General features: G+C 32.3%; 2 protein-coding genes and 1 long non-coding RNA gene across 3 annotated transcripts; all 3 read right to left on the reverse strand.

Annotated features, from left to right (window-relative positions):
* Nucleotides 1–691: 691 nt before the first annotated feature.
* LOC139876155 (uncharacterized) lies at nucleotides 692–4,386 on the reverse strand. The gene is made up of 4 exons (XM_071863456.1): nucleotides 3,403–4,386; nucleotides 3,230–3,292; nucleotides 1,206–2,192; nucleotides 692–727 (listed from the first exon to the last, which is right to left on the reverse strand). Exons 1-4 carry the CDS (start codon nucleotides 4,306–4,308, stop codon nucleotides 692–694), a joined length of 1,992 nt encoding a protein of 663 aa, XP_071719557.1. The 5' UTR covers nucleotides 4,309–4,386.
* Nucleotides 4,387–18,138: 13,752 nt separating this feature from the next.
* On the reverse strand, nucleotides 18,139–20,613 carry LOC139876156 (uncharacterized). Its single transcript, XM_071863457.1, has 2 exons — nucleotides 18,718–20,613; nucleotides 18,139–18,585 (listed from the first exon to the last, which is right to left on the reverse strand). Exons 1-2 carry the CDS (start codon nucleotides 20,611–20,613, stop codon nucleotides 18,139–18,141), a joined length of 2,343 nt encoding a protein of 780 aa, XP_071719558.1.
* An 808-nt stretch (nucleotides 20,614–21,421) lies between these two features.
* On the reverse strand, nucleotides 21,422–22,154 carry LOC139876246 (uncharacterized). Its single transcript, XR_011767992.1, has 3 exons — nucleotides 22,048–22,154; nucleotides 21,562–21,883; nucleotides 21,422–21,478 (listed from the first exon to the last, which is right to left on the reverse strand). It is a non-coding gene; the product is annotated as an uncharacterized lncRNA (long non-coding RNA).
* Between the last annotated feature and the right edge of the window lie 1,057 nt (nucleotides 22,155–23,211).

Here is a 23,211-nt window from a genome sequence, read left to right on the forward strand (position 1 = left end):
TCAACAACTTGGGAAGCAGTTTCATTTAAGAACCTCGCAAGGTTCATCGTGAGATAAAAGAACATGGTCAGACTAAAATGTGGGAAATGATTGAAAGAGAGTATGTTGCACCACAGGGAGAAAATGGTTAGAATAAGAACCCTAGTCTTCTTACCGACATTGAAAGGGAGTCTTATATTCTGGAGTGAAAAACCTATGCTAAGATCACTCAAGCACTCAATCAAGATATCTATCACCAGCTCAAAAGTAATAAAACATTTTAAAAAATATGGACTGCTATGGAATGTAGTAATGAGGGAACTGTTGGATATAGAATTAAGAAGGTAAAGGCCTTCAGAGCGGAGTTTAATAGATTTACACTAATGCAGGATGAACAACCTCATGTTTTGATTTCACATGATTGTCACATTTTGTCGGAGTTAGAAGCTCATGAGATTTTTTATGAGAATGCTATCGTGGAATGTCTGGCTGTTCCGGAAAGTTTTGATTCATACGTTAAGATTCTAAGGACGATTACCTTGTTAAGGAGATGCACTTTGAATGAGTTTGTAGCAAATTTGAGAGAGAAAGAGCTGTATTACAAATGCAAAACTAGAGCTGCTAGACAAGACTATGGTACTCAAAATCCTAACCTGTTGAAGGCAAGTTCATCAGCTACATAATCGGGACATGCTCCGTTGAAAACTGATGACTATGAGTGAGCCGCAGTATGTGTATAAGGCGACCACTAATTATCAATCACAATCACCAAAGCAGACTTTGCACAAACCCTAGCCGCGAATTCTCTCTCGTTTTCGGTCCCCAACATACCAAACGCGGATATAAACTCTAGGTGTCGATTTAATCTCTTGTAGTTTGATTATTCGATCCCGAAAAGTTAAGTTTATTCGATTAAACCTTGTTCTAGTGTTTTACGCCTCCAGCTCGAGTATACGTTTGGTCTAAGATCCTAGTTTACGTGTATTTTCCAAAGGAATACTTGTTTATAAGCTTAGCGTATTTTTGGAAAGCTTTATATGAATGTAGTGATGTTTATTTTCTATATTTTATATTTTAATTTTGATATTTTTTGAATAAAAAATAATTTGATTGCAGTAAGCATTTAGTGTGAAATAATGAAAAACATAAAGTAATAGATGTATGACATGAACAACCAAATTACATATGTGTGACTGCATGAAGGAAATTTTTTGATATAAACTGACCTGAGCGTATATTGCTTTCTTGAGTTCCTCGATGACAATTTTCATCTTTGGACGCTCAGTTTGAGTTTCTGCCACACATTGATATGCAATTTTTGTAAATATGTCTAAAGAATCTTGACTGAGCCCTTTAGTAAAAACGTTTCCGTCATTTTCTTCCTTTAGCTTTGGATCTAACATTTCATATAGTTTTCTCTCCTCAAAATGTGTTCGTGCAGTGGGTGCAAGCCCCTTGATGTAGATTGAATCATAGGCCAACCTCCCGCAGAAAATTTCAAATAAAATAACTCCAAAAGAGTAAACATCTGAAGCTTTCTTCAATCGACCATAATTCTCATATTCCGGATCCAAATAGAATGGTGTGCCCGCAATGTTTTTGGTATTAATCGTGCTTGCTGTATGATTTTCTTGGTAAGTTTTAGAGAGCCCAAAGTCAGCAATCATCGCTTCCAACTTCTCATTTAGTAGAACATTCGCGCTTTTCATATCACGGTGTATAATCTTTTGTTTGTCACCTGTGCTGGTGTGAATGTAATTCAGCCCACGTGCAATATCAAGACATAGATTTAATCGTTGCACCCAAGTAAAATTAGTCATCTTACCGGTGGGTCCTAAGTAGTCTTCAAGGCTTCCATTAGAAGCAAACTCATAAACAATGATCATGTGTGGACCCTCATCACAAAACCCAAGAAGAGTGACTATGTTGGGATGCATACAGCTGGAAAGTGTTTCAATTTCTGCATTGAACACTTGTTTTTCTCGTTTGTCCACTTTATTAATGCTGCGTTTTATAGCTACAACGCTGCGTCTCTTGGGTAATTCACACTTATTTGTCCCTTCTATAGAAATATAGTTGTTATCAAAATGTTTAAGTTCTGCTTTGTACACCTTACCGTATCCGCCTGACCCGATGCAGTATTTTTCAGCAAAATAGTCAGTGGCGAGCTCTATATCATGAAGCTTAATCTTCAAGTGGGCCAAGTTCTTCCCCTACAACATCGTGTATGCAGAAAAGTGAAAGTGTCAGCAGTTTGTTCATATTAGCACTAAAAACACATCATTATGTACCTTGTAGATCCTTTTTAGAGCTCTCCATATGGCCTTAAAAAGTTAAAACTACTACGAGTATATATCAAGTGGTTTTTAATTTTGAATAGATATCAATGTTTGATTTTTTTTTTTTTTTTTTTTTCCCCATTTTACACCATCTTACTGTCTGATTGTATACATAAACTAGCAATAATGAAGATTGACACATACAATATAAACGTTTAAATGATAGAATATCATAAAATTTGAAAAGTAATTTTTTTAATGGAAGGTAACAAAATATTCATGTGATGTTTATGTGAACCTCCATTGTAAAAAAATATAGGATATATACAGCAAGAACAAATATCATATATAAACGGAATTTTAGTCAAGGCCATCCGGGGAGGGAGTATTTATTATCCAAGCCTCAACTGTAAGGCTATCTTGAAGTGGTTACATGTTTTAACCATTGATAAATAAAATTACATCTAACAACAACAAAATGCTATTCGTGCAATCAACCTCGGTCAATATATAGGAATCGTTTCAATCCCATTAATAGAGAAGAGTATATACCTTTTGGCACCAAAATATATGTTTGTAGGGAAGACACGATTTTTTTTGAACGGCAAACTTGCATCAATGTATTATTATTTTTAACGACACTCATCATTTGCACACACACACGCGTTCGGGAGGAAACCCGAATCGCATTACAGGAACCCGATCCTTTAACCATCCCGAGAGGCAGACGGACCGGGTTTAAATCATGGATGGATCTGGGAGAAAACCACCCTGGGTCAATCTAGATATCCATATTTCTGGCAGATTAATTAATAGGATGGGCAGAGCGAGGCTCGAACCCATAACCTAACCCCCAGCCCCAACACACAAGGTGAAGGGGATGATGTTGAATGTACGTATCATATTTTCAAACCTTTACATCCTTTTAGATTTAGTATAATCAAATACTAACTTCTATTTACATTATTAACCTCAAAGACAAAAGAATTTACTACCTTCCAGCGATGGGACTCTGTTTCTTCAACTTCAGAAAACTGTTCCATTAAGATAGACAATAAAAAAGCGAAAGGTAAGCTTATTGATACAATCAGTTATTGAGTTACAATTTAGAGAAAACAAAAACACAAAAAGAAGCTGAGCTTACATCACTTTCACTTTTCAATTGGCGATCCAACGCTTTCTCAAGTGCAATGAGAATTTGATCTATATGTGGGTGTTGCGTTCGTTCGTCCTTCAAACAGCAGTAAGCGGTTTCTGAGAAGACTTTATATGATTCTGGGTCCATTTGTTTACGTAGGTCCCGATCAATCATATCATCCAGGGTTCCGTCTTCATAATGGGATTTAGCCAAATGAGCTAGTGTTTCTGACCTTTCTGTCTTCATAACAGCACTCCTTCCACATAAGACTTCAAATAATACTACACCGAAGGAGTACACATCTGATTTGTGAGTAACACTACCAGACTTTATTAATAAAGGATCAGTATACTCCCTCGTGCCTTGTGGACGAGAAAGGATTAGGCGGTGCCTTCGAGCTTTTCTGGTTTTCAAGGATAGGCTAAAGCCGGATAACTTGGGCAGCCAGTTGTCATCAAGTAATATTTTTGAACTCTTGATGTTGCAGTGTACTACGCTAAAATCACGTGCATCGTCATAATGGATATAACTTAGTGCTCGTGCAACGCCAAGACATATTTGCAATCTCTGCGTCCACATAAGGTTTGGGTCGCTTAAGTATCTGTCAAGACTTCCCTTGGCCTCATACTTGTTTACTATAATATTCTCATCATTCTCATCACAAAACCCAATAAAATTCACCAGATTTTCATGTCTGAGAAAGGAAACAATTGAAATATCTGTCCAAAACTCTATGTCTCTTTGGCCATACTTCCGTGCAACGATATCGATCAATTGCCCATGATGAAATAGTTTTCCCTTGTATACTTTCATACCCCCACCTTTTCCAATGAAATTATCATCAGCAAAGTTGTTGGTGGCGTTTTTTACATCTTCAAGGGGGATTTGTAAGCGAGCAAAGACATTAGACATGATGATGTTTATATACTTCTAAATGTAACTCAAAAGTCAACTCTGATTTCCACACACTAATTAACTTCGATTGAATACAAATTTCAAAATCCAAGCAAAGATTTTGATTAGAAGTTTTGAACCGTATCTTCAAGTGTTGAATGGTTTTGGGAAAGTAATTATGCCGGAAAGTAAGTAAGGGGTATCAATCAATCAATAATATAAGGATTAACGATAATAATTACTCCTTCCATGTCATATTTATCTCCATGTAAAAAACAAACACTTTAATTTGAGATATTCTAAAATAAAATGCTGACAAATTAATCAATTAAGGACGAAGAAGTTAGGTCCAACTTTTTTTGAACGTCATATTTTCGCATCGAATAATCTCATTTGCGATCCACACACGCTAGGTAGGAAACTCCAAAGATCGATCCGGGTTGCTTGGCAACTAATCGCGGTTTCCGGGTATTAATCGCAAAAAATATTGGAGAAAACAACCCCTTATCTGAATTGAACCCGAGTGCTTGACAACTAATCACGAGTCCCCCTACTAAGGTTTGAAAACCACTCAATACTTATGTGATTTAGGTCCAACTTATATCTCAAAATCAGCTTAGGAGTAATTATTTCTAATTGAATACGTAGTAATAAAATCCTAACTCAATAATTGTCAATCAATCAAATCACAATAATAATAATAAAATAACAATAAAGAGAAAGGTGGAGAAAAAAGTGAGGTGCACACTAATAGAATACGAGTATTAAACAGGCGCACTAGAATATTTGATTTTTTTTAAAAGGCCAAGAATTTTATTAACACTTACATACTAAACTAGTGAATAGACCCGTGGATTCACGGGTTTGTAAAGGAAAAATTGTTGAATGATATGTTATAGTTGACAAATGTTATTTAACCAAAACAATATCAAAATTATGTTTACAACGTGTTTGTCGAAGAGATCTATATTATAATCTCATAATAATTTTGGGCCAAATCAAGATCCTACCTCTAATTGAACCATACGTTAGTGTCATACTTTTATGCACACGATACACATCCTACATGTCTACAACATTAGACAATATTTGAGCTTCTTACATGTTGAAAAACACAAGAATATAGCAATTAACAATACGATAAAGAAACCCGCCATACCTATTGTAAGAACAAAAGCCAAATACCAAGGAGCATATCATAAGAATCAAACCTTTGAAACTTCCCATCCTACTCTGATAGTTTATTTTGTAGATATTCGCCATGGTGGCAGGTGACATCCCTGGTAATCCCCCTTCTGACACCATCTTTATCACGGGTACCATGTCACCTTATTGAAAAGTCACATTGTAAACAGACCTCAAATCACTTTATTATAACAGATCTATACAATAAACGAATAGATCTAACAAATTACAAACCAGAATCTCTCAAATCTTTTACAGAAATAATAAACGAACAATCTCATGAACCAAAGAACAAATACAGACTTCAATAAACAATATGTTTATGAAGATTACAGAACAAAGAATCAATCTCACTAAAACACCAAGAAGATGATCGAATGAGAGAAGATGAACAAAACCCTAGATGAGAGAAAAGTGTGAGATCTGGAATGAGAAGAATAGCCGAATAATGATATGATCTGAAATTGGATATTTTATAATAAAATATCCAATAATTACATCTAGCCCCCTTAACTTCTTTCTTTTATACTTTGAGCTTTTAAACTTGAAGGAGCAGAAACACAAGAAGTGTTTTTTCAACTTTAGACACAAAATATAATCTTCACAGGAACAATCTCTAGCTCATCATCATTCAACCTGCAATTCTGAAACTTTGATCTACATCTTTTACTTTCAATCTTGATCAGCAATATTAAGGATACAGCAACACATGCACATGCTCATCATAGAGAATAAGAACATAAAATAACTAATAAACAAAATGTTAGAAATCAGATTGTAAAATATGATATATTTTAACATTCCCCCTCAATCTGATTTCTAGAAAAGGTCTTTAAGTTTTAACCATTCACACATAAACTTGTGAGAACTAACACCCAAACATTTAGTAAACACATCTGCTAATTGATTAGCAGAATCAATATTAATGATATTAATAGCACCTGAAGCACACTTATCTCTAACAATATGTAAATCAATATCAAAGTTTTTAGTACTTTCATGAAACACAGGATTGGCTGCTATTTGAATAGCAGACCTGTTATCACAAAATAAATTTACTGGAAGTAAATTTTTTACTTTTAAGTCAGTTAAAACATTTATAATCTAAAGAATCTCACAAGTAGTAGCAGCCATAATGTGATGACCCGAAAAATTTCGACTTATTTAAACCAATTCTCTATATGATTTAATTTTATGTAAATATACATATATATATATATATATATAAAAATATATATATATATATTATAATAAGTACAAGTAAAACACTAATTGCTACTGTAAAAACGACTTTGCTACAGTAAAACACTATTTGCTACAGTAAAACACTATTCGCTACAGTGAAACCGTATTTGCTACAGTGCTACAGTGAAAACGACTTTGCTACGGTGAATTACTACATTAAACACTATTTGCTACAGTAAACACTATTTGCTACGATAAAAACTATTTGCTACAGTAACACTATTTGATGTCGACGAACTAGAAAACAAGCAGAAATGAGCTGTCCAGCCTAGCCATGTGATCGCATGGCAAAAGAACTGAAAACCCATGCGATCGCATGGGGACCAAAAACACTATTTGCTACAGTAAATATTATGTCGACGAACTAGCAAACAAAACGCCATGCGATCGCATGGCAAAAGCACTGAAAACCCATGCGATCGCATGGGGACCAAAATCAGGAAACATGCCTATAAAAGGCCAGTTTACTCGACGTATTATATACACTTTTTTCTTTAATCAATATTTATATTTATATTATTGTTATAATTCAGTAGGCTTATAACTACCTTTAGTGGCCTAGTTCTTGACTGTAGACTACTAATAAGTATATAGAGAGAATATGAGAGAATATGAGAGAATATATTTAGTGTGTGTTTTATAAACTCATAACACACATATTTATACTCAAAAAATCTACTATACAATATCTATAATAATAATAAAATTAACATCCAATTTAACTTTTATAACACTCCCCCTTGGATGACAATTTTATTAGAGAATAACTAGTACTGCCTCGTTAAAAACCTTGCTAAAGAAAACCCATTGGGATAAAACTTTAGCTAAGGGAAAAAGAGTGCAGCATAGAGTTGACTCCCCCTCAAGTAGGCAACGCCTGAATTGTTACATCTTCTGAACATGCCTCATGCCAATATTATGAATGTGTGTTCTGAAAATAGTAGTTGGAAGTGCTTTGGTGAAAAAGTCAGCAGAGTTTTTACTGGACTGAACATATCTCATTTCAATCTGGTTGTCCTTAATGAGATTTTGAGTGTATGAGAAGAATCTAGGAGGTATGTGTTTTGTTCGGTCACTTTTGATATACCCTTCTTTCATCTGTGTTATGCAAGCTACATTATCTTCATAGATAGTTGTTAGACTTTTATTGCGTTCTAGTCCACAAGAATCAGTAATGAGTTGTGTCATTGATCTCGACCAAAAACATTCCCGAGTAGCTTCATGTAATGCAATCACTTCGGCATGATTTGATGATGTTGCAACAAGTGTTTGTTTTTGAGAACGCCATGATATTGCGGTACCTTCATTTAGGAATACATATCCATTTTGAGATTTAGCTTTATGTGGATCAGATAAATAACCTGCATCTGCATAACCAACCAAATCTTGTTTCGATTCGTTAGAATAAAATAATCCTAAATCAGTAGTTCCTCGAAGGTATCGAAATATGTGTTTGATCCCATTCCAGTGTCTTTTGGTAGGAGCTGAGCTGAACCTTGCCAACAAATTAACTGCAAAAGAAATGTCAGGTCTTGTACAATTTGTAAGATACATAAGAGCTCCAATTGCACTAAGATATGGTAATTCTGGTCCTAGGATATCTTCATGATCTTCACAGGGATGAAATGGATCAGTGTCAACATTAAGTGATCTAACAACCATAGGAGTACTTAATGGTTTTGCCTTGTCCATATTAAAACGTTTTAAAATCTTTTCAGTATATGTTGTTTGATGTACAAGTAAACCATTAGGCATATGTTCAATTTGTAAACCAAGACAATACTTGGTTTTTTCGAGATCTTTCATTTCAAATTCTTTCTTTAGAAGTTGAATGGCTTCATGGATCTCTTTATTTGTACCTATGATATTAAGACCATTGACATAAATAACTACGATATATATCTGGTCATTGTTTTCATAATTAAAACACATGTGCAAATAAGTTTATATGTATACACTTTTCTTATCAAGTAATCACTTAATCCGTTATACTATTGTATCAACCCATATAAAAATCTTTGTGATTCAATGGAATACATTTCTTTAGGTTTTGCGTTAGATGTTTCTGATACCTTAAACCCTTCAGGTATATTCATATATATCACTATCAAGTGATCCATATAGATAAGTAGTAACAACATCCATGAGATGCATTTAAGTAACTACCAGGTTGATTAAGTATCTAATAAGTAATTGTATCCATTACATAAGGATAAGTTTTCCTCATAATTCATTTATGGTCTTTGTGGGAAACCTTGAGTTACAAGTCTAGTTTTGCCTTGTATCTTCATTTGCACATTTCTTTTTCGGATAAAAATTCATTTATATCCCATACGTTTCACATCTTTAAAAGTGATAACGATTGATCCGAAAACTTTTCTTTTATTGAGTGATTCTAATTCATCTCGTATTGCTCCTTTCGGTTGAGCTCAATCATGTCTATTTTGATATTCAATGACAGATTTTAGTTCCAGATCATCATCTTTATTCATGATGTCATTGTAACATTATATGAAAATATCTCATCAAGATTTTACATTTCATTTCAGTTTCATAATATTGCATAATTTATTGCAATTTATGTATTTACATTTATCAATATCCTCTGCAGAAGGAGTACTGATTTGTGGTTCTTGTTGAACACTTTCTTTTACCTCATTATCAGCTGATTTTCTTTTTCGAGGATTTTTATCTTTGGAACCAATTGGTCTCCCACGTTTCTGCCGTAGCAAAGACTCATGAGTGACATTATTGCCAGCTTTTGTAATTTCAATTCTAGCTGAAGCATTTACTGCTGGTATATATGATTTAGTCACTTATTTTTTGTATCTTTAAATGCATAAAGTAATTAATTTGTAAGTTCTTGCATATGCATTATATTTGAACTTTCTTTTCGCATTCTTTTGTGCGATGATCAATATTCCTTAATTGATGTTCACACCATGAAATATCCTTTTATTTATATTTCATTTCTCCCCCTAATATAGGGAAAAATGTTTCATTAAAGTGACAATCGACAAAATTTGCTGTAAAAACATCACCCGTCATGAGTTCAATATATCTTATGATTGAAGATGTTTCATATCTAACATATATTTCAATCCTTCTTTCAGGAACCATTTGTTGTGGTTGTTCAATTAAAAATACACTGCACAACCAAATGTTCTAAGATGGAAAATATTTGGTCTCCACCAAAATTAAGTTGGTAATGGAGAATATTTATAACTTGCACTTGATTTAATGCGAATTAATGTCACATCATGTAAATTTACATGTCCCCATATAAATATTGAGAGTTTTGTACTCATTTCTAATTGTCTAGTTATTAGCTGTAAGCGTTTATCTATTGATTCAGCTAAACCAATTTTGTGTATGCACATGAGCAACTGGATGTTCAACAACAATCCTTGTAGACATATAATAATCATTAAAAGCTTGAGATGTTAACTCACCAGCATTATCAAGTCTCATCCTTTTAATGGTGTAATCAGAATAATGTGTTCTTAATTTAATAATTTGTGCAAGAAACTTTGCAAATGCCATATTATGGCTTGATAACACACAAACATGAGACCATGCGTTAGATGCTTCTATTAGAAAAATGGTCCACATGATGGATGAATTGGTCCATATATATACCCTTGAATTCTTTCAAGAAACATTGGTGATTATTTCTCAATGTGCTTTTCATTAATCGCCATATGTGATTTTCATTAATCACCATATGTGTTTTTCGTTAATCACTATATGTGCTTTTCATTAATCACTATATGTGCTTTTCATTAATCACCATATGTGATTTTCATTAATCACCATATGTGCTTTTCATCATATATCATTTTCACCATATGCGCTTTTAATCATATGTGTTGCGCTTTTCGTCATATGCACTTTTCATTATATGCGCTTTTAATTATATGCGATGCGCTTTTCATCATATGCGCTTTTAATCATATGCGCTGCGCTTTTCATCATATGCGCTTTTTATCATATGCGCTTTTAATCCTATGCGCTTTTCGGTGCTACATAGATATTTCTCATTTTCGATTATCATTGACTCATAATCATATCCATTATGATATATATCAGAGAAACTTAACAAATTTCTCTTTGATTTGGGAGAAAACAAGACATTGTTTACCAAAAAATTCGTACCATTTGGTAATATGAAATTTTGCCTTTTTCGTTTCTTATATCAAGTTTGCAAGAGCTGATATAGTATTTATAATTCCTTCATTTGATTTAAATCAATGAAATATTTCTTAGATTTGATCATAGTGTGTATGTTACTACTATCTGCAATACATAGGTCTTTACCATTTAATTGATGTTGTATTTCTGCAGGATTCATACTAAAACTTCAAATAAGATAAGCAAATAATGAGTTATATTTCAGCAAGATAATCAAATTATATTACCTGCAAACAAGTTATAATCTAAAGTACATAAAAGATAACACTTAATAAAACATATGCGTTATGGTCTAAAACCATTTATTTATGAGTGATACATAAAAAAAAACTAGGCATCTTAGAAAATTCAAACCATTCAAGTCTCAAGGTAGCTCAGGGTTAATTTAATCAAGATTTGTCAACAGATTCACTCTCGTTTTCTTTTCTTTTGGGACTTATTTGTAGAGCTAAACAAGATGTTCATGTATTCAAGAAATACTAGACTGATGATCCACGTTACCAGATCATTAATAAGAATCTCCGGAATTCTTATAAGAGCGTCTACTAATATCTTTAATTTTATTCTTTCATGGATCACCGTTATTATTATTATTATTTTTTTTGATAATTAATATCGTATCTATCTTTGAGTATTTTCCATAATACACTTGAATTTTCGATCATATAATATGTAGATTCTAAGGACTCGTCAATATGTTTGCTAAGAAAAATACTTACTATTGCTTTCTCTTGTTCGGAATAATTGTTATTTTCATTCAGGGTTTCTAAAATACCGTTTGATTCGAGATGTTTTTCTACATTCATAACCCATGTTAAGTAGTTGTTCCCACATGTTCTAAATGAGCAAATTTAAGCCTTTTCAAATTCGACATTTTCTATTATCAAAAAGATGAATAACATAAATCATAATCATAATCAACTTCTATTCATAGACAAATAATAAAATGAAATTAGAATCATTTTAAATTCATAAGTAGCAAACAACAGAATAATGGTATGATTACAAATAATAAAACCACAAGGGCAGGATAGAATATAGGTTCACCCGGTGGTATATTAGCAACAATGATGATAGTTAATATGACCAATACAATAGGAAAAATCATCCTTGTGTGAATTATTTTTACAAAAACTTTTTTGAGAGTAGTAATCTGAAAAATGAAAATTGATTTGTGAAAATGTGATAACGGAGATGTTTATTTTATATTTGAAAAATATAGTTGTTGTAACGTCGTCAGTTGACGTTAACAACCGTTATGTATATATGACCGTTGTAACGTCGTTAGTTGACGTTAACGAATAAAGTCACTATATCAAAACGCGTATGAGTAATATAAAGGACAAGATTTTTTTTCTTATTTTAACTTTTAAGATTTACTTTTAATAAAAATACAAACTACTTTTTCTTATTTTAACTTTTAAGATTTACTTTTAATAAAAATACAAACTACTTTTCTTATTTTAACTTTTAAGATTTACTTTTAATAAAAATACAAACTACTTTTTCTTATTTTAACTTTTAAGATTTACTTTTAATAAAAATACAAACTACTTTTTCTTATTTTAACTTTTAAGATTTACTTTTAATAAAAATACAAACTATTTTTTCTTATTTTAACTTTTAAGATTTACTTTTAAGAATAAACATTAGTATTCATGAAATAAATAATGATTAATTGCATAAGTAATCATAAATGTTAGATAACATATAAAGACCCCATCGTATTCGTATTGATCAGAATTAATCTCGACCCATGGTACCGTGTTGTCAAATGACGTGTTGCGTACATAAAGTACCGTGTTGTCAAATGACGTGTTGCGTACAATCATGAGGTCTTATTAACATAAATATAAATGTTAGTGAAGTTAATAAGAGTTAGATTACAGAAAATATAATTCATGCGGTATAACCGACCATATATAACTTAAATAACATAAATATAAATGTTAGTGAAGTTAATAAAAGTTAGATTACAGAAATATAATTCAGGCGGTATAACCGACCATATATAACTTAAATAACATAAATATAAATGTTAGTGAAGTTAATAAAAGTTAGATTACAGAAATATAATTCAGGCGGTATAACCGACCATATATAACTTAAATAACATAAATATAAATGTTAGTGAAGTTAATAAAAGTTAGATTACAGAAATATAATTCAGGCGGTATAACCGACCATATATAACTTAAATAACATAAATATAAATGTTAGTGAAGTTAATAAAAGTTAGATAATTTCTTACCTTGATTAGTGACGTGTGCTTGCTTAGATAAACCTTGATTATACGGAGCACTTCGTGCTGATAACGTGTTATAATTCAGTAGGCTTATAACTACCTTTAGTGGCCTAGTTCTTGACTGTAGACTACTAATAAGTATATAGAGAGAATATGAGAGAATATGAGAGAATATATTTAGTGTGTGTTTTATAAACTCATAACACACATATTTATACTCAAAAAATCTACTATACAATATCTATAATAATAATAAAATTAACATCCAATTTAACTTTTATAACAATTATAATTATAATTTTAAATTTAAGTTTAATAATAATAATAATAAGGTATATACAAGGGTGTTTTTAATTCGGGTTTCAAACCGTTTTAAGCTAAGAAAATATTGGGTATTGTTCGGGGTATTGTTCTTGAATCCAAGGTCAACCATACAGTCGTCTACCATCATTACGTCTACGCAATTTGCCTACAATATTGAGTCTCAATATTGAACTGTGAGTTATAGATCCCTTTTTAAATACTTTAAATATTTTTGGGCTGAGAATACATGCAATTTATTTTAAACGCGATAAGACACAAGTACATACTAAATTCTACACTGAGTTAAACCAAAAATCCCTTGGCTTTGGTAACTAGTAGCTGCCAGTACATAGGATATGGACTGGTGGGCGCGCATAATTGTATATGGATCCATAGGGCTTGACATCCCCGTCCGAGCTAGAGCGCTAGCCTTTTAACGGACGTATGTTATTTGAGTTTATGACACGTTGGTTTGCGTGTATTAAAACGAATGGGGTAATTATCCTTATAGCGTTAAGTTTAGTTACCGGGGTGCTCTGTTACATGGAATCTATTGATAAAATTTTGCTGAAATCTTGTGGTCTATCTTTATATATTTATGACTCGAGCAATTAAACCTATAACTCACCAACATTTGTGTTGACCTTTTTATCATGTTTTATTCTCAGGTCCTTAGACTGCTTCCGCTGTGATGTGCTTGTTGCCTGCATGGAGTCTCTCATGCTTTGTACAAAGTTTATTGCATTCAAAATAAAACTGCGTTGTGTAATAAATAATTGGACTGTGATGTCAACCTGTAAATTAAAGACTTATGTATTTTGGAGTTTTGCTTATACCTAAGCACTCGCCCACATGTTTATAACTTTTATGTTTAGAAAGTCACTTATTTTAATGAATGCAATATTTTATCAAAACGTATCATATAGAGGTCAAAACCTCACTGTAGAATCAATGATTAACGTGCCGCGTCAATAGCGATTTTGACGGGTCGTTACACATAACCCTGTATTCAGATTCTGTAGAAGATCTGGATACAGTAGCTTGTTGTTTGCTTTTCCATGATACTAATGAATTACAAAAAAATATGCAAAAACCTGTTACAGACTTTCTGGAAAATAAACATTTGCCCCAATCTGCATCAACATATGCAGACAAAGAAATAACATCTTACCTGAAAATTATCACATCTTTTCCTGGAGACCCTTTGAGATATCTTAAAATTCTCAAAGCAAGCTTAAGATGTGACATAAGAGGAGCATGCATGAACCTACTTAAACATTGAACAGCAAAAGATATATCTGGTCTAGTAGAAGTAAGATATATTAATTTACTTACCAATTTTTGATATTCCGTAATATTTGTTAAAGCAGTATCATTATCAGATGCAAAACTATTAATTTTCATGTTAACATCCATAGGTACAGATATAGGTTACTTCCTAACAATCCAAACTCATTAATTAATTGGGTTAAGACTACTCAAGGGCCATATACTTTTTATTTTGTCCCGATGTAGTCTATATACCAAAAAAATACTATTATGGACCATAAACTTTAAAAAAAAATGTGTTAATGTAAACCGTTGACCTAATAAATAAGGTTGATCGATTTTGTAGGTTGATCTTCAAAAAAATATAAATTTTTTTTCCCAATGTAAGCTTTATACAAAAAAAAAAAATGTACTAATGTAGTTCACATACTTTCAAAAAGTGTATCGATATAGGTCACATATTTTCAAAAATTGTATCGATGTAAACAAAAGGTGACCTGTTTAGCCGGTAACAGGTTACCTTTTGTTTACATCGATACACTCTTTCAAAGTTTATGGCCTATAATAGTATTTTTTGGGTATGGACTACATCGGGACAAAATAAAAAGTATATGGCCCTTGAGTAGCCTTAACCCTAATTAATTCTACGCAATACTTTCTCTGAGACAAACAAACACCTTGATCACATTTTAACACTTCAATACCTAAAAAATACTTTAGTTCTCCCAAGTCTTTAATCAAAAATTTTATTTTCAAAAAACTTTTAAATTTATCAATTTCAACATCATTGTTATCAGTGATCACAATATCATCAACATAAACTAACAAAGCAACAAAAACATCTTTTTCACTTTTAACAAATAAAGAATAATCACTTATACTTTGAACAAATCCATTTTCTTTTAAAGCATTTGTTAATTTCTCATTTCATTGTCTAGGTGTTTGCTTTAAGCCATATAGAGACTTTATGAGTTTACAAACTTTAGTTTCATTATCAGAAAAATACCCTTGAGGTAATTCCATATACACTTCCTCATTTAAGTCTCCATATAAAAAAGCATTATTAACATCCAATTGATAAAGTTTCAAGTTATTTTGCACAACAAGAGTGATTAAACATCTAACAGTCACCATTTTAACAACAGGAGAAGAAGTCTCCTCAAAATCAATGCCCTCTCTTTGACTATAACCTTTAGCATCTAATCTAGCCTTAAATCTTTCTATTTCTCCTGTAGACTTATACTTAATTCTGTATATCAATCTATACCCAATTGGTTTTCTTCCTTCAGGAAGATCAGCCAATACCCATGTATTATTCCTAAGAAGAGCCTCCATTTCATCATTTATAGCTTCCACCCATCTTGGGTCTTGGACAGCTTGATGATAATGTTTGGGCTCAAGACATTTATTTAAACAAGTAGTAAAACAAAAATTTTCTTTTGACAAATAAGAATAATTAACAACTTTGTCTAAACCATATTTAACTTTAGAATTCATAGCAAAATCATCATATCTTTTATGAAAAACATATTGCCTCTCTGATCTTCTGAGATTAACAGTCTCAATAGGTTGATTAGCAGGAACATGATTATCAGAAGAAGAAGGTTGAGTTTGGTTATTAAAATTTTGATTATTACCCTCAAGAGATTGACAATCAATGTTGTCATCAACAACTGTATCATGTGTGCCATCATCAATCTCAGTATTACCAGAACCAGAAGGTTGGCAATGAGGAATTGAAGTTGCAACCTCATGATCAGTATTAGTCTGAATTCTCCCTTCATCATCAGGATTTGAAGAACCTTGAGCATTAGTTTTTTCAGAATAAAACAAATCAAAGAAATTTATTTGATTCAAATTAGAAACATTATTTTTTATGCAACAATTTAAAAGGAAAAACATCTTCATAAAATCTGACATCTCTTGAATAAAGCATGTTTTTACTGTCTAAACTCCACAATTTGTAACCCTTTTTTTCACTAGAATAACCCATAAAAACACATTTTTCAGATCTTTCAGAAAATTTATTAGAAACATTTAAAATCTTTCAGAAAATCCATGAGTACCTTCATGTCATAGGTTGCATAGTTCCATGCTTCCATGAACATGTGAAGGGCTATAAATTCCTTCACTATTAACCACAAGGTCAAGATTCATATTCATACGATTTTCAGAAAACATTAAGAAATAGAGATGGAAATAAAAAAAAGGTAAAGAATCCCAATCAACGTTTACATTATATAACTTGCACGCTATACAAACAGTAAACGGATCCAAATTTCTAATTTATATGATTATATGAAAAGCAATCTACAATGGGTGTAGAATGAGCAGTATGCATGTGCAAATTGAGAATTACCAAGCTATATCAACATCTCTCAATGGTAATACACATATTATTATCTCCAAACAACAAATGACCAAAATATAACATGAAAACACAATCAGCACAAATAAATTAAAAAGCCCTAAAATAACAATAAGCATAAACCGTAAAAATAATATACCTTCAGCTTCACTACCACTTTCAGGTGTATGTCAACCATCACCTACTTCAGTCGACTTTTTCTTCAAAACCCACATAAACAACAATTAGAGATCAATTAAAAAAAGTAGACAAATTATGTAAAAAAAAAAGGCTTTATATAAATAGATAAATCATAAACTTACAACAATATCATATTTGAAGCCTAGTCTTCAAATCGAAGCACTCTGCTTTCCCAGATCCATAATATGCAGATATGAAATTCAAGAAAACAAAAAATAAAATAGAATCTAGATCATTAAAACCCAAAATCACAAATAGGTGAAGTGAAAAAAACCCTAAAAATGGAAGAAAAAAAGACGTTACCTGCAGCAATGTAATGAGACAGATATGATATGAAGAAGAAGATATGAAAAGGTTTCAATTCTTAAAACAAAATGAATCTTTACTAAAGAATATAACTTATATAAACAAAACACAAAAATATCTAAAATAAATAAATCTAACCGTTAACTTACAATATCATAATCGAAAATCAGTCTTCAAATCTAAGTATTGCTTAAAGTCTGGATCCATGAAAAAAGAATGAAGTTATAAGTTACAGTGATGTGTAAATTCAAGTTATAACTTACATTAACTTTGCATAGATAGATGAAGCTCAGTGAAACTTAAGATTCTTCAACCTGTGACTCTTAGTTCATGAGCAAAAAAAAAAAAAAAACTAACACCCAATCAAGTTGTAATCGAAACACTGGGAATCCAGTGACGGAACTTGAACATTTTAATATGGGGGGCGAATAACGATAAGAACGATAATATCAAATATAAACGCGCAAGTGTACTTTACATATGAAACATAACCTTCAATTAGCAACTCAAAAGAAACACTAAACAACCAATTAGAGAACATCACACAAAAATAAGGTTACAACTCGGCTCGACGACCTTTAACGTCTTTAAATTCGTTGATGATAGCTTCGGAATCAAATCTTTCAGCAATATCTTTTTCAATATTCACCACCAAATTATCTGCAAGAAAGTCATCTGACATCTTATTGCGGAGTCGATTTTTGCATAATTTCATTGCTGAAAATGCCCTTTCGGTTGTAGCGGTAGAAACCGGAAGTGTTAAGATGAGTCGGATTAGTCTATCTATCATAGGATATGCCTCACACTTTTCAGTTTTCACAAGGGCCTTGCACAATTCAGAAATAGTAGCAACACCACAAAGCTTTGAGTTCTTTGACAACTCAATTTTAAAAATCTCCAACTCATATCTCAATCGAATCCTCTCTTGTTCTGTAAAATCTGCAGGATAATATTTCTTAACACGATGACAAATCTGATCGGTATCACACACCTTAACGATTCTCTTTGGAACCAAATAAGAAGTAAGAGTTAACAACTACATGGCGTGATCGTTGAACCTGCTTTCCATCTCGTGCAATTGCTTGTCAAGTGTGCAAATGAATATATCAACTCTATAATAATGCTCAACACTCACTTGGTTATCTTGTCCACGAGGGCGATATCGAGTAGACTTATATGGGGCTTTAAAATCTGGGATATCCACTTGATGTTTTTTGGAGAATATTATAGCTTGTTCAAGAAAGTTGTTCCATCCAGAATTTCTGAAGTTGTTAAGACTTTCCTTTGTGGCTGAAACAAGATCGATAGCGTTGCCAATGTCTTGAGTTTTGTTTTGCAAAGCCTGAGATAAAGTATTAGTCATCCCCATTATTTCCTTGATCAAGTGTAGAATAATCACAAACTCAAATGATTTCATATAAACATAAGCTGCATCAGCATCACCGCGTTGTGAAAGACATCCATCTTTAACTATACTCCGAAGAACTACAAAAGTAGCATCATACATATCAATCAAGCTACAAACTGAATTGAAATGAGAACCCCAACGTGTGTCACTAGCTCTTCTTATTGTTCCAACTTGATTTTTTCCTTTACCCGTTTTAGTTTCACCCAATTCCAACAAACGTTTAATTTCATCCGCCTTAGATTTTTGTAACTCGTCATGACGCTTACTTGAAGCACAAACAACATTAATAATAAATGTTAACTTTGTGAAAAATTGGTGTATCGGAATTACTTCTCTTGAAGAAGCAACTAAGGCAAGTTGTAATCTATGTGCAAAGCAGTGAACATAATATGCATAAGGACAATCATTAGCAACAAGTGCTTGTAAACCATTCCATTCTCCTCTCATGTTACTAGCACCATCGTAACTTTGGCCACGAATTTTGTTAGTATCAAACTGATAATGTAAAAGTTGATTCCACAAATTTGTTTTAAGGGTTAAAGAACAAGTATCATTAACATGTACCACATTTAAGAACCTTTCTCTTAACATCCCATCTTTATCAACAAATCTCAATACTATGGCCATTTGCTCTTTCTTTGACTCATCACGTGCCTCATCGACCATGACACAAAAATAAGAATCTCCAACTTCACTTCGAATATGCTTTCGGACATTGTTTGCAATAATACCTAAGATTTCTTTTTGTATCAATCCCGAAGTAAACTTTGAATTGTAAGGAGCATTATCTAACACCACCTTAGCAAGTTCATCATTATATGAAGCTAGAAGTTTTAACATTTCTATAAAATTGCCACGGTTTTTTGATTTTGTAGTTTCATCATTCCCTCTAAATGCACAAGCTTGAAAGGTTAACCACCGAACTACATCAATTGAAGCTTTTAATCGCATACGGTTCTTCAATGTGTTCTCATCACTTTGCTTCTCTATTATGTTTTCGATATGTCCCTTTTGATTTAACAAATTTTCTGTAGATGTCACTGCATTTCTATGTTGGACACTTCCAACATGTTTAAGAAAAGCACAATTTTTTCCAGCATTTACTTTTTTCCAGTTATCAAATCCCGTAATAGTAAATGCATCATAACTAGAGCGTACATTAGGTTTGTCACTAAATAAGAAACAAAGAAAGCAGTACGCAGAATCTTTAGATGGAGAGTATTCTAACCAATTAGGAAATAAACGAAACCACCCGAATCGAAATCTACGGTCTTGTTTCTTTTTAGAGGGGTACTTTTTTAGATGCACTTGAAAAGGTCCCAAGTTCAAATACCGTAGCCTTATTTCTTCCCTCACATTAGTTAAATATTCCCACATTTGTTTTCGCTTTCCCGGATCTCTTTCCATACAAGTAATATCGAAATCTTCTGTATTCGGCTTTAAAATCTCATGAACATTTGGATTTGGGTCTGGTTGGGTTTGTTCTTGTTCTGGTGCACTTGTTGAAGCTTTGAAACGTTTACTCTCTTGTTGTGTTGTTTCATTATCATCCTTTCTCTTAGAAAAAAAATATGTAATCTTTCTTGTATTGTTCATGATACTCCTATAAAAAAGATCAGGCATATGTTATCATTTTATCTTTACTGTGACTAAGTTTGAAAGGTTGAAAACATTTTTGACAGTTAATGAGACAAAGGTTCACTTTCTATAACATTCAAAATCAATTAAATATTTAAATACTATATACCTCAACCAAGTGAACAACTTACAACCTGATACAAAATGCAAATAATAAATATAGTCCTTTAATTTAGTGTTTATCTAATATGCACATATTTAATGAACCATAAGTATCATATTCCATAATGTTGTTATGTATCTGATCGTTATTAAGTTCCATTGTACCAAAAAATATTGAATTAAATTTAGCCCTAAGTGGCTAAACCCTAATACAGTAATACTTAATCACTTAATGTAGGGTTCATACAAATAAAGAATACCATTAAGAATCAAACATAAATTAGTGCAATTCATATAATTTGAAAGATTTACCTCAAATAATGACTGGTATTGTTGAAGAAATCAGATGAAGAATAATATTACGGAGTATAAGAAGAAGAAGAAGCGTCTTTTAGAATAATTCTAATTGGAGTTTATGTTTAGACTTTTTAAATGGATTGTTGGGGATTTGTGTAAATTGGACTTTTAAATTTTATTTGTTTAATGGGCTAGAAATATTAACTTTCTGTCTTTTTATTTTGGGGGGCGGGAACTTAATTCTCAATTGTAAAGCCCACAAGATATGACAAATTGCTAGTTATAAGGTAAAGTTGAGGTGGGGCAGCCTCCCCCTTTTGTTTTACATATCTTCCGTCCCTGGGTCCCCCTACTATATTTTAAGATGGCAAGGTCATTTTCATATACCTGACCACCGATATTGGAATCACGACCAAGTTCCATATCTTCTCCACGAACCAAACCATGTCAACTGTTAATAAAGATTAGTTATGTTTGTTTTTATCCAAATAAAATATCGAATACATTCACAATCTCAGTAAACAGAATCGGTACATGAGTAAGACAATATAAAGTTTTTTCCCTCAGAAATCATATGACCAAACTTCTTAAGTAGAAGCATTATGTTGGTAAGTTCTCTTTGGGCTTTCACCTAAATCCCTGATATCCGCTTTCTCGGACTATGACATGTTTTCTGACATATCCTCTCATATATCGCTGCACCCTTGTTCTCGTTCAAATTTTCTCTTTGCTATCCTTTGGAAATCTTCCCATTCCTACTATTGGATTACAGAAATTATTAATTATTAATTTTCATAGTTGAGAATTCTGCTTATAGTCATCTCATTGCAAACATGATAAAGGGTAAATGCTTGAGCTGTTATAACACAAAAATAAGATAAATCAATAATGACCCATCTTGTAAATACCTACCATCTTGCTAACTCATCACAAAAATACAGACCCATCTTGTCAATCCTCACCATTATGGTAGTATGGGTGTTAACTGGTTAACACTTGTGGTAAATAATTACTCCGTACCTTAAAGTGGCCAAATTTAACTTCAGAGACATCCATGTGAGAAATGCAATACCCATTTCAATCTTCTTTTTAACATTCTTCTGCATACTCCCAATTTTACCTGTATTTCATAGATAACAGAACATCACACCTTACCACGACAAATGGATAATTGTACTTAATCACATTTCATAAGGATTGACAATAATCAATAACACTTAACAACTTATTGACTAAACAGATTAAACAGTGCAATAACTGTTACATGTATCATTTTAGTATGTAAATATCGATAATAATAAAAATTTATGAAAATGTAAAAACAACCAATGGCACCATTCGATTTATATTACAATACTAGAGACTAATCTGTTGCATAAACATACTTAGAGTTTATATTTTGCATATAAAAAATGAGCTGCATAAATTCTTCAATCTACAGCGTCCCATGTCTTCAATCTATTTTGTACTAAAAACACATCTAAGTGCAAAATCCGAATTCTTACTTTCTATATTCTTTATAAGCAGCATAATCAGATAATTACTTGGCAATGAACTAAATTACAAATATTCAATTGCATAAAAATAAATAAAAGATGAGCTTGGTGCACCTGTATTTGTTTGCATTGGTGAGAAATATAAATGATCATCCTTTGATATTATCAAACAAGTAATTGGGCCAGCGCGCTTCACTGAGCCCAATTTATTGCCGATGGTGTCTCCCAAAAGAGAAATCGTGTATTAGTTAAACGATATCTGTTCACAAAATAATAAAACGCAAGACGATAATTCGAGCTTTCGCTTGCATAGAACATTTGTCTATATCACAATGGCTAAAAGGCACGATGCTTAAAAACTCATTAAACCAATGAAATTGTAGGTACGTAGCCTTAAGGTGAACAACAAATGCAATAAAAAAAAATCGTGCGATGATCGATGGTGGTCGTCCGTGCTCAAAGATGACAACTTTAGCAACTCTCAAATCGGGACAGCGGAAGCACCATCCACAACTGCAGGTAGCACACATCCGAGGTTAAAAAAGAATTAACCGTACTGAAGATAATAGTAACTTAGACAAAGGATGCTTAAATAAAGTACCACTTGTTGCAAATGTTTCCGCTGATCTATCAAGAACTCGAGGTGGATGAGTTACTTGCGATGAGAAAGACAATTCATACAACTGAC

Source organism: Rutidosis leptorrhynchoides, chromosome 11, assembly GCF_046630445.1.
Source record: "Rutidosis leptorrhynchoides isolate AG116_Rl617_1_P2 chromosome 11, CSIRO_AGI_Rlap_v1, whole genome shotgun sequence".
NCBI lineage: Eukaryota > Viridiplantae > Streptophyta > Magnoliopsida > Asterales > Asteraceae > Rutidosis > Rutidosis leptorrhynchoides.

Excerpts from the sequence above, each read along its gene's own strand:
- LOC139876156 (XM_071863457.1), bottom strand. The coding sequence starts at position 20,613 with ATGCCTGATCTTTTTTATAGGAGTATCATGAACAATACAAGAAAGATT. Across the intron at positions 18,586-18,717 it reads CTCGTGGACAAGATAACCAA|AGAATCGTTAAGGTGTGTGA; the intron begins GTGAGTGTTGAG and ends TTGGTTCCAAAG.
- LOC139876155 (XM_071863456.1), bottom strand. The coding sequence starts at position 4,308 with ATGTCTAATGTCTTTGCTCGCTTACAAATCCCCCTTGAAGATGTAAAA. Across the intron at positions 2,193-3,229 it reads TAAATTCTTTTGTCTTTGAG|GGGAAGAACTTGGCCCACTT; the intron begins GTTAATAATGTA and ends ACGATGTTGTAG. Across the intron at positions 728-1,205 it reads AGAAAGCAATATACGCTCAG|TGGTCGCCTTATACACATAC; the intron begins GTCAGTTTATAT and ends ATTGATAATTAG.